This window comes from Macaca nemestrina, chromosome 11 (genome assembly GCF_043159975.1).
Source record: "Macaca nemestrina isolate mMacNem1 chromosome 11, mMacNem.hap1, whole genome shotgun sequence".
NCBI lineage: Eukaryota > Metazoa > Chordata > Mammalia > Primates > Cercopithecidae > Macaca > Macaca nemestrina.
In genome coordinates this window covers 50,577,791-50,589,856 of record NC_092135.1, presented here as the reverse complement: position 1 = coordinate 50,589,856, position 12,066 = coordinate 50,577,791, and the positions used below count along the sequence as shown (strand labels likewise).

General features: G+C 35.6%; 1 protein-coding gene across 3 annotated transcripts in view; it reads right to left on the bottom strand.

The window, feature by feature from the left end:
- The window catches only part of LOC105492657 (ARF like GTPase 6 interacting protein 6), a 49,037-nt gene that overhangs the window by 29,084 nt on the left and 7,887 nt on the right, over positions 1–12,066 (bottom strand). For all 3 annotated transcript variants that reach the window (XR_003020658.2, XM_011759883.2, XM_024796269.2), the window contains exon 3: positions 3,368–3,500. Coding sequence is in view for 2 of the 3 variants with exons in the window: in XM_011759883.2 (XP_011758185.1) it covers positions 3,368–3,500 (133 nt within the window). In the remaining variant the exon portion in view is untranslated. The remainder of the gene's footprint in view (positions 1–3,367; positions 3,501–12,066) is intronic.

Below are 12,066 nucleotides of genomic sequence, written 5' to 3'. Positions count from 1 at the left end.
GGATGTATGGAAATGCCTAGATGTTCATGTAGAGGTGTGCTGCAGGGGTGGAGCCCTCATGGAGAACCTCTTTGCTAGGCAGTGCAGAAGGGAAATGTGGGGTGGGAGCTCCCACACAAAGTCTCCACTGGGGCACTACCAAGTGGAGATGTGAGAAGAGGGCCACCAGAATGGTAGATCCACTGACAGCTTGTACCATGTGCCTGAAAAAGCTGCAGACTCTCAATGCCAGCCTGTGAAAGCAGCCAGGAGGGAGACTGTACCCTGCAAAGCCACAGGGGCGGAGCTGTCCAACATCATGGAAACCAAACTCTTGCTTCAGTATGACCTGGATGTGAGATATGGAGTCAAAGGAGATCATTTTGGAGCTTTAAGATTTGACTACCCTACTGAATTTCGGACTTGCATGGGCCTGTAGCCCCTTCATTTTGGCCAATTTCTCCCATTTGGAATGGGTGTATTTACAATGCTTGAACCGCCACTGCATCTTGGAAGTAATTAACTTGCTTTTGATTTTACAGGTTCATAGGCAGAAAGGACTTTCCTTGTCTCAGATGAGACTTTGGACTGTGGACTTACGAGTTAATGCTGAAATCTGGGGGACTGTTGGGAAGGCATGATTGGTTTTGAAAGGTGAGGACATGAGATTTGGGAGGGGTCAGGGGCATAATAACATGGTTTGGCTGTGGCCCACCCAAATCTCATCTTGAATTGCAGTTCCCATAATTCCCATGTGTTGTGGGAGGGACCCTGTGGGAGGTAATTAAATTATGGGGGTGGTTACCCCCATGCTGCTGTTCTCATAATAGTGAGTGAGTCTCACAAGATCTGACAGTTTTATAAAGAGCAGTCCCCTGCACATCGTCTCTTGCCTGCCATCATTTAAGGTGTGCCTTTGTTCCTCCTTGGCCTTCCACCACAACTGTGAGGCCTCCCCAGCCATGTGGAACTGTGAGTCAATTAAAACTCTTTCTTTTATAAATTACCCAGTCTTGGGTATGTCTTTATTAGACAGCATGAGAACAGACTAATACACTAATAAATACATTGAAAATTGAGGCCTTTTACTAAATTGATTCTAATTTAATACAAAAAGCAAAGATAATTTTTTAAAAAATTAACTGTTAAATGCCCTCAGAATAGCAGATCTTTAAGAGAATACTAAAACCTTCTCTAACCCCAAAGGCTTCTTACATTTACAAGGTTAATGAATCGTGATGGTGGTAAAAGAGAAGGTGAAAGGGAAAATGATACTCCAGGAAGAGAGAACAGCAAGAGTAAAATCATGACATCTCAAAATTGCATAGTTTATGTGGGGGATGTCAAGCTAATCTGGTATGTGACTACAATATAGGGTGCAGTAGGGAAATAGCTGAGGTTGGAAAAGTAGGGTAGAGTCATTTGGGGAAGGACTATTCTGCTATACTGAAGAGTTGGACTTTATTCTAAAGGCAATAGGAAAGCTACTGGCTTTTAACCAACAGAGGGCTAGATCTCTTTTTGTTAATGGAAATACAGCAGTTCAGTTATACCTTGGTATCCACTGGGAGATTGGTTCCAGGATTCCCACAAATACCAAAATCCATGGATGTTCAAGTCCCTTATATAAAATGGCATGGCAGTTGCCTACAGCATATGCACATCCTCCCCTCTACTTTAAATCATCTCTAGATTACTTATAATGCCTAATACAAAGTAAATGCTGTGTAAATAGTTGTTATACTGTTTTTTATGTGTATTACTTTTTATTGTTATATTTTAATTTTTTTTCCCAAATATTTTTTATCCATGGTTGGTTGAATTAAAGGATGTGGAGCCCATGGATACAGAGGGCTGACTGTATATAGGGTGAATTAGAAGAGTGAAAACTTAGAGGAAAGAAGGCCAAGAAGTCAAGTATACTAGCCTTAAATAGTACAAAAACAGTGAAAATGCTAACAGGAAGCTTTCTAACAACATTTAAAAAGTCAGGAAGGAATGGACTTCATGAATGGACAAATATAATGAATAAGAATTTCAAGCCCTGGTGAGTGAAATGGGTGGATACTGATGGCTTCAAAGCAAAGACTAGAGTTTTAATCACTCTAAGTGCAAAATGCTTTCTGAAATCCAGGTAGCAAGGTCTATTAAACAGCAAGAAATGTGTGGCTAGAATTCAGGGAAGTGAGATATAAACATAAGGAAAAAATATGATTTCTTTTTGGTGATTTTTGAAATGAGTCTCATTACCTTAGACTTATACCTGTTATTAAAGTAAACTTCTAATTGAGTGGTACCCATGTAAACTACGGGATGGCATTGTAATGTTAGGCTTAACTCTTAGTCAATTTAGATTATTATTTATCCACCTAAAAAACACAGAACTAAAATTTGTTGGAAAGCATATGATTTTATGTTTCACATACAGATAGGGATTAAAACATTAAAAATATATATATACACATAACATACATATATACAAATTCACATTTCATTTGAAGTCAAGCCAAAATTTTAAAAGATATATTTATAAGACAAAAAAAATTGGGAGTTTACTAATAATGAAGGCCAGTAGTACCAATGATTATTAATAACTGTAACTGGTATAACTTCACATTTATAAAGTCTCTCAAGTAAATGTTTTTATCTCTACAACCTGTCCATGAGGTAGGCTAGAGGTGGTAGTAACAACAATAGTATTAGAATAACATACATAAATTTAATATAATTTAGTTTCCTGTCTTCATGTCCCCCCCAAATTTCTAGAATAAACTGGAGATCTTAGATGTTCTTATTTTGGAATTTATATTTAAAATCGTAACTTTCCTGGCATGAATAAACTAGATTAGAACACTACTGAATTTTCTAAAATTCTCTGAAACATGGAAAATATAGACCAAAGAAATTTAATACTGTTCCACTATGAAAAGCATCCATTCTGGTCCAGACATATAAAGTGGGTGCCATAAATGCTTGCTAATTATAACACAAAGTTAAAATCCTAAGGAAAAGTCCAATCCAATTATTATGTTCTTGTAAGTCTGACCATGTACGAACCTAGTAAAACTTTCAAATTGTTAGCATTAATTTTGCCTTTATAAACGGTTTTAAATCAAATTCCATTCCAAAGGACAAATACCCATCAAAGATTCTTAGTTCTAATATCCCCTGAATTTCAGTTTTTAGAAAACAAAGCATTACCTAGATATAGAATTTTAAATATTATTCTCATGTATCTAAAGGCTGGGCCTACAAGCTGAAAAGTCCTATGTTTTATAAAGACTGGAGCCTCAACATATTTCGCAATCTGCCTCTTGCTTCTACGTATTTCAGTATTTTCAAGTGTTGAAATGCATTTAAAAAATAAACAGGAAACAGGAATACTTACTTGAACCTGGCAGGTGAGAGAGGAGTAGGAGGAAACATTCCTGGTTCAAAAGAATCAAAGTAAGTCACTGTCCAAGAAAAGCTGCAACAGGAGAATCCAGCAGTTAGGGATATTATAAGTAGAGTCCAGAATCCTTAACAGGAAAAGAGAGGGGGAAAAAGTAAATTATTAACACCAAAACAATTTAAATTAAACCAGTATTCTCATGTTCATATCATGTATATTTCTCATCTTCTAAATTATATGGACCTGATATTATAAGATTTGAACTTACTGCAAGCTAACTTATGTAGAAATAAGTGTACATTACTAAGGCACAACTAGAAGTCATATCATTGAATATTTTAATTAAATGATAATATGTGGGAAAAAAGGGTAAATTCAACAAGAACATAACATCTTCAGTTTTATGAAATTCAACTACAGAAAACATGGTTATAACATTTCACTAGACTCTTAAGATGTCTTGAGGCCAGAAAAGGTGGCTCATGCCTGCAATCACAATGCTTTGGGAGACTGAGGTGGGAGGATGGTTTGGGGCCAGGAGTTTGAGGTTGCAATGTGCCTCGATTGCACCACGGCACTCCAGCCTGGAAAACAGAATGAAACCCTGTTTCAAAAAAGAAAAAAAGGTCATCAGATTTTTCATTTAATTTCATAAATCATACCTTGCTATCTTTATTATTTAGTACTAAGTGATTCCTTTCATTCCACACCAAGCACTTTTGAAACATGCCTCAATTTGGGGGTATCTCCTCTTTACAGTTTTCTTATGAACATTATAAACCTATTCTGATTCTTTAACCTTGCTCAGTATATGAACAAAAGTTGCCTCCTGATTTACAAATGTGTGGGACCCTAGATTTTATTTGCACTGAGTTTGGAACTGTATTTTCTCACAGAAGTCAAGTCAAAAGAACAATAGTATAATGGACTTAAGGAAAAAGCGTTGAGAAGAAAAATAGGAGACATAAAGGAAAAAGAAAGGAGTAAGTTAAAGGTTTTCAGATACTATTCATAACCCATTAAGAATAATAAAAGAACAATGAATGTTCTTGTGGTTATAGGAAGACAGGAAATACTGATATTTAAGTGGCCAACTCCTTTTAGTAAGAAGTACAGTTTTATTTTGATGTCAAGTTTTAAAAAATTTTATAAATTAACTCACTTATTCATCCACTCAATCTATATTGAGGGGCTACTATGTGTTGGTTATTGTGCTAGGTGATGTGGATATAGCGGTGAGCTAAATAAAAAAGATAGCTGTCTTCATGAAGTAATTCCAGTGGGACAGAAAGATAATAAAACATGTAACTAAATTAATGAGATAACCATATACTGTGATAACTATTTTGAATAAATAAGATGTTACCACTTTAAGGAGGTAACATCAGAATTCAAATTGAATTCACATGAAATAATAAGCAAAAATAGAGACTATTCCAACCAGATATTGAAATATTATAGGAACTGAATACCTAAAACAGTGTGTACTGATACACAAATAGATGACAGGGCCGGGCGTGGTGGCTCATGCCTCTAATCCCAGCACTTTGGGAGGCCGAAGCAAGAGGATTACTTGAGGCCAAGAGTTTGAGACCAATCTGGCCAACATGGCGAAACCACCTCTACCAAAAATACAAAAATTAGCTGGGCATGGTGGTATATGACTGTAACCCCAGCTACTCAGGAGACTGAGGCAGGTGAATCACTTAAACCCAGAGGCAGAGGTTACAGTGAGCCGAGATAGCACCACTGCACTCCAGCCTGGGCGACAGAGTGAAACTCTTTCTCAAAAACAAACAAACAAACAACAGAACGAAGCAGAATACAAGATTTGGAAGAAGGCGGAAGAAGGCCCAAATAGATTAATAAAAAATGTTACTAATTCAATGGGGTGACCACTTACAAAAAGGAAAAGAAACTGGATCCATACCAGGTACCCTATACCAGACTAAATTCTAAAATGTACCAAATAATCTAAATATAAAATTGTAGAGGGAATCCCTGGAAAAGTCATTTATAGCCTTGGAGGGATAAAGGCCTTTCTAATCACGATACAAAAATTCATGACCCATATAAGACACAGAATTTCTACTATACACAGTCAGCCCTTCCTATCCACAAGTTCCATATCTGGAATTCAACCAACCTTGGATGAAAAGTATTTGGAAAAAAAAAGAAAAGTAACAATACAACAATAAAAATAATGTCAATCAAAACCAATACAGCATAACAACTATTTACATAACATTTACATATATTAGGTATTACAGAGAGTAAATGGGAGGATGTGCATAGGTCATATACATACAAATATTATCCAATTTCATATAAAGGACTTGAGGATCCAGATTTTGTTATCCACAGGGGGTCCTGGAACCAATTCCTCACAGATGCTCAGGGACAACTGTATACAGGTAAACACACACACTACTATATATGCATAGCAACATAAAATGTCAAATTGAATGACAAAAAATTTTTAAATAAAACATACCTTTGCAACTTACAGCACAAGGAAAAATTTCCTGTTAATACAAGTAATTCCTAGAAACCAATAAAAAAAAAAGACCAGCAATCCAAAACCCAAATATAAAAAGTTAAATGCAATTGCAGAATAAAAATTATAAATGTTAAAACATGAACAGATGCTCAATTCAATACCATTAATAATCAGAGAAATTAGGTCTTTTTTCATCATCAACTGACAAAAATCAAAAAGTTGTATAACATTCTCTGATGCTGAGGCTGTGAATAAACAGAAACTCTTCATGCATGGCTGTTTTGGAGAGTAAATTGTTATAATTTCTATGGAGAACGGTTTGGCAGTATCTGCTAAAATGATGCATGTATATGTTCTTTACTCCAGTAATTTTATATGTCTTTAGGACAACATATCTCTGTATAATATACAATTATACATATATATCTTTGTATATTATAATATACAAACCTCTATAAAATAACATATATACAAGATTGTTCTCTATAGCTTTGTTTGTAATAACATAGATTGGAAACAACGTAAATAATCAGTAATGAAGGTAAAGAATTGGTTAATTAGGTACATCCATACAATAGAATAATATGCAGCTAGAAAAATGAATGAGGAAGCTCTTTAGGTACTGATATGGAAAGATCTTGAAAATATACTGGTGAGCTCAAAACTGAAAGTTCAGAACAGCTCTATGCATTTGTATAAGGGGAAAATATGCATTATACACATACAGATATGCATATGTTGTATATATGAAGAAATGTATGTTGTACTTAGATATTTTAAAAACTTTCTAGAAGGATGTAAGAATTTAACATTGGTTCTCTGTGGAGGGAGGAAAGAGTGGTTGGGAGAAAAGAGTAAGCCTTTTCAGTCTATATTCTTTTATACTTTTTGAATTTTGACCTATATGACTATTCTACCTATTCAAAATAGAACTAAGTAAACTTGTAAAAAAAATTTTCAGTCAGGTAGTCCTTTTTGAACAGAGGAGCAGCAGGGCAGTTGTATCAGAATCTTTGTAGACTCGTTTTTAAACTGTGTCTGTAAAACAGGTTTCTGAAGAGTGTGTTCCATGCCTCAAGAATACAGCAGTAGTTGAGAACACTAGCGGATGACTTACGAATTATCTTATTTCCCGACTACACAAAATTATCCACCAGTCTTATTTTAGCAAGAAGCAGGTAAAAAGTACATGCAGTGGCCTGTTTGCAAATCTTGTGAAGCTCAGTTAACAGACTGAAAAAACTGTTAAAGTACAGATTCAGAAGAATTACTAATGGCAAGTGTGGCAAATTATTTCTCCTGATGGTTCCCTCCTCCCACCTCCCACCTGTTAAAGAGCTAACAGGCTCTGTGTTCATTTCCCCAGAAGAGGGATGTGGCAAAGCAGAAAGAAGAAACAGCCTGTTTTTCTACTTCTACATTGCACAATATTTACGGAAACTAGTGTACAGATATAATCAGGGATAGGAGTGTGGATAAACAGAAAATGTCTTGAATGCACAGCAAAGACAATGAGTTGACTGAAGTACAGATAAAATGTTCGTGGGGAACAGGGAAAAAGAGAGTGAGGGGCTTACCAACAAGTGAGAACGATTTCCTTAGTTTAAATAAAGCATGTTGTATGCATGTTTGCACTTATGTGTGTAAATGGGGAAAGGGAGTAGTGCTACAGCGGCTTCCCGACAAAGCATCTAGAAAAGCCCAAGCAAAACCATACATAGAGCATAGCTGTGTACAGTATCTTGGTAGGTAAGTACAGAGCCACACTTACGGATGCCTCTGCCCTAAGCCTGGCATAGAAACACCACATGGTCATGTGGCTGGAAGTTGCTACATCTGAAAGACCATCCTGACCACAATAAAAGATATTTCAATAGTCACTTTAGCAAATGTCTTGATTAGTCTGCATCTTCACCCCAATATCCTGGCACAGTGTCCACCTCTAGCACCTCAACCCAAGCTGGAATTGGGTGAACACAACCTTAGAATAACCTTCCTACCAACCCATCAGGATAGAGGGTCAAAAAAAATTGTAAGATTTAGTCTACAACTTATGGGTTGCTATATTGCCAAATAGCTCTTATTTGCTATTATTTAGATGACTATGTCTAAAGAGGGAAGAAAATAATTGACAAGTCTAAAGAGGGGAGAAAATAATTGACAAGTTTACTCAAAGTTTAACATACTTCTCCAGAACAAAGATGGTAGTTAAGAAAAATAAAGTGTTTCGGGACTGCTATAGAATGATGAAACTTCTAGGTAAGTGAGGAAAGACACAAAGTAGCATAATCAAATGTGAGGCTTTCTAAAGCCTGTTAAACTTTTTCACTTGAGTGCTTTAATAGGGTACCTGTCAAATTTAATACAAGAATATTCGTTTTTCCAAAATTACTATTCCACAATCTAAGTACTTACTTCGCATTGAGCATTTTAACTATTTTATGTTCATTTTAAACTAATCAAAAGCCACATCATGGGTAAATCAGGTCACAATGATGGGGTAAAAAAAGTACATTGCAACATTGTGGTCTAGAAGTGTTTATGATTCAGGCAATTATCCAATTCATCTGCAAATAAGCAGAAAAGCCACAGAAATTGGTAACTCCCAACAACTAAATTTGTTACAAGTCAGTACCTGCAAAATCCTCATGCTAAAATGTTGACGTTTTATAAGCTCATTTTAGAAAGAATTCACAACTTTAAAAAGGGTATAAAAATGAAAGTGTATTAAATGAAATTCTTCCTTCCTCAGTTTGCCAATTTCACTCCTAAAAGCGATCAGGTTAAGAGTCTGTTATGCATCTTTCCAAAAATTATATACATATCTAGGTAATATAGATACATATATGGAGCTAGTTATATATAAAACATATATATATATATTCTCAGTTTATTTTCCACAAGTGGGATTCTCACCAGAAAAATGGTTCTGCATTTTGCTTTTTTCACATATTCTGGAGACCTTTTGTATCAGTACCCATAGCCACAGTACTGTTGTATATTTTTATTCTAGTTTTTCTCTATTACAAACAATGCTACGAGGAACATTCTTGTATTTAGGGGTACAGTTGTATAAGGAGATAGATGTTACAAATTTCCAGAAGAACTGCTGCCAAAGGTTGCAGGCTTTTAAAGAAATACACACATCCTTTGTTCTTCTCTACAGCTCAATATTCATCAGTTGATGAAATGATGTGTGTGCATATATATACCTGTTTAGACATACGTGTATATACAGACACATATATACCTCTTTAGACATAGTCATCTAAGTAACAGCAAATACATATATGTATACACATAAACATATATATGTACACACACACACATACACATATAGACGGAGTCTGGCTCTGTCACCCAGGCTGGAGCGCAGTGGCACGACCTCAGCTCACTGCAACCTCGGCCTCCCAGGTTCAAGCAATTATCTGGCTCAGCCTGCCAAGTAGATGGGACTACAGGTGCCTGCCAACACACCTGGCTAATTTTTGTATTTTTAATACAGACGGGGTTTCATCATCTTGACCAGGCTGGTCTTGAACTCCTGACTTCGTGTTCCACCCGCCTTGGCCTCTCAAAGTCCTGGGATTACAGGCGTGAGCCACTGCACTCGGCCGAAGTGATGTATATTAATTTTTTTTTTGAGAAGGAATCTTGCTCTGTTGCCAGGCTGAGTGCAGTGGCACGATCTCGGCTCACTGCAACCTCCGCCTCCCAGGTTTAAGCGGTTCTTCTGCCTCAATCTCCAGAGTAGCTGGAATTAAGGTGCAAGCCACCGCACTCAGCTAATTTTTGTATTTTTAGTAGAGACGAGGTTTCACCATGTTGGCCAGTCTGGTCTTGATCTCTTGACCTCATGATCCGCCTGCCTTGTGCTCCCAAAGTTTTGGGATTACAAGCATGAGCCACTGCGTCTGGCCAATGAAATGATGTATATTAATCTTTCCCATTAATTGAAACCTCTTAGACTGTTCTCACCCAAAGCAAAAACGGGGATGGGTAGGAATTTCCTATCCCAATCCCTTTGTGGTAATTTTATATACACTTATCTAAGGGTATATTTGTTTTGGCTTATTTTTCAAAATAAGCTATTCTGGTTTCAGGGAATAGTTACTCCTCTAAAAATATGCTGGCAACTTTATTTCTATAAAACCTTCCAGCAAAAAAGGCTGTTATATGCTCTAAATATTTTCATTTTGTTTAACAGTTTAAGCTTACAGGGATGAGGCAACTTTCAAGAAGTTTTATGAAGTTAGATGCAGAGGCACCAACTTGCACATATTATATATAATCAGAATACACCAGAAAAAACAAAACAAAACAAAACTCTCATGGTTCCTATACTAGGGAAAGGTTTCTTATTAAAGAAGTGTTAGGCAATCAATTGCACATACTTCATAAAACTTCATAATGATGGGATTAAATGTGACTGTATACTAGTAATTTCCAAGTCCTGTGAAAGAGCTTCTGACATTTGAAATATTTCAATAAACTGGTATACTTATATTATGAAATACAACGCAGTCATGAAGAAAATGAGGTAGATCTACATATACTGATACAGAATATACTCCAAAAGGCATTTTAACAAGGCTGCAAAATATACATGATTCCAATTATATTTTTTCTCTAACAGTGAAAAAAACATGTATTTTAAGTGACTATACATATGTAAATAAACAGAAAAATATGTAAAAAGACACACAGGTAGATCGGTGAAAGCCTTTGCTTTAATTGTTGGAATTTTTCCTAGTGAGATTAAATTACTTATGTAACTAATACATTTTATGATACTAAAAATGAAAATACAATACAATTATGCACTGTTTGATGACAGGGATATGTTCTGAGAAATGCATCATTAGGTGATTTTGTCATTGGTCATACATCGTAAGAGTGTACTTACAAAAACCTAGGTGTACAGCCTACTACACACCTATAAGCTAAAAGTTATTCCAATGCTACAAACCTGTGTGGCATGTTACTATACCAAATACTGTAGGCAACTGTAACACAACAATAAGTATTTGTGTATCTAAACATATTTAAATATAGAAAAGGTACAGTAAAAATACTGTATAAAATATAGTACACCTGTATAGGGAACTTACATGAATGGAGCTTACAGGACAGGGAGTTGCTCTGGGTCCATCAGTGAGTAAGTGACTGATGAGTGAAGGTGAAGGCCAAGGACAGTACTATCCACTACTACAGACTCTATAAGCATTGTACACTTAGGCTATACTAAGTTTATTTAAAAAATTTTCCCTCTTCATTAATAAATTAACCTTAGCTTACTATAACTTTACTTTATAAACTTTAAAATTTAACTTTTTTACCCTTTTCTACTAACAGTTTAAAACAAAAGCGCACTGTACAGCTGTGCAAAAATGTTTTTCCTTTATACCATTACTCTATAAGCTTCTATTTTTAAGACACATACACATTAGCCTAGGCCTACACAGGGTCAAGATCATCAATATCACTGTTTTTCACTGTCACATCTTTTTCCACCAAAAGGTCTTCAAGGGCAACAACATGCATGAAACTGTCATCTCCTATGATAACAATGCCTTCTTCTGGGTAACTCCTGAAGGACCTGCCTGAGGCTGTTTTACAGTTAACTTTTTTTAAGCAGAAGGAATATAATCTAAAATAAGAAGCATAGTAAATACATAAACCAGTAACATAATTGTTTATCAAGTATTATGTACTGTACATAATTGTGTGTGCGTTTTTTTTTATGACTGGAAGGTTATATAAAACCAGATTGGTAATAGGCTGGTTTATATCAGCATCAAAACCAACATGTGAGAAATATATTGTATTACCATGTCAGGACAGCTGCAATGCCACTAAATAGGAATTTTTCAGCTCCACTGTAATCTTATGGGACCACCATCATACAGGCATATATGCAGACCACTGTTGACCAAAATGGTAGGTGTTATATGGCTGTACTTAGGTAACTTTAAAAGTTGTAAAAACTATTACCAGTTGGCTACTAATAAAACTTAGATGTATGATAAGCATGAAACTAACCAACAACTTTTAAATGTTTATGTAAGCAAATGTTTCCAACTTTATTAGATTCTATAGTTTTCTAACTTGAGAGGATGACCATTATTTTAAATAATTTGGTATCCTCACTAAATCACATTCTATAGATAGCTCAAGTCTTTAAATCCTAGAG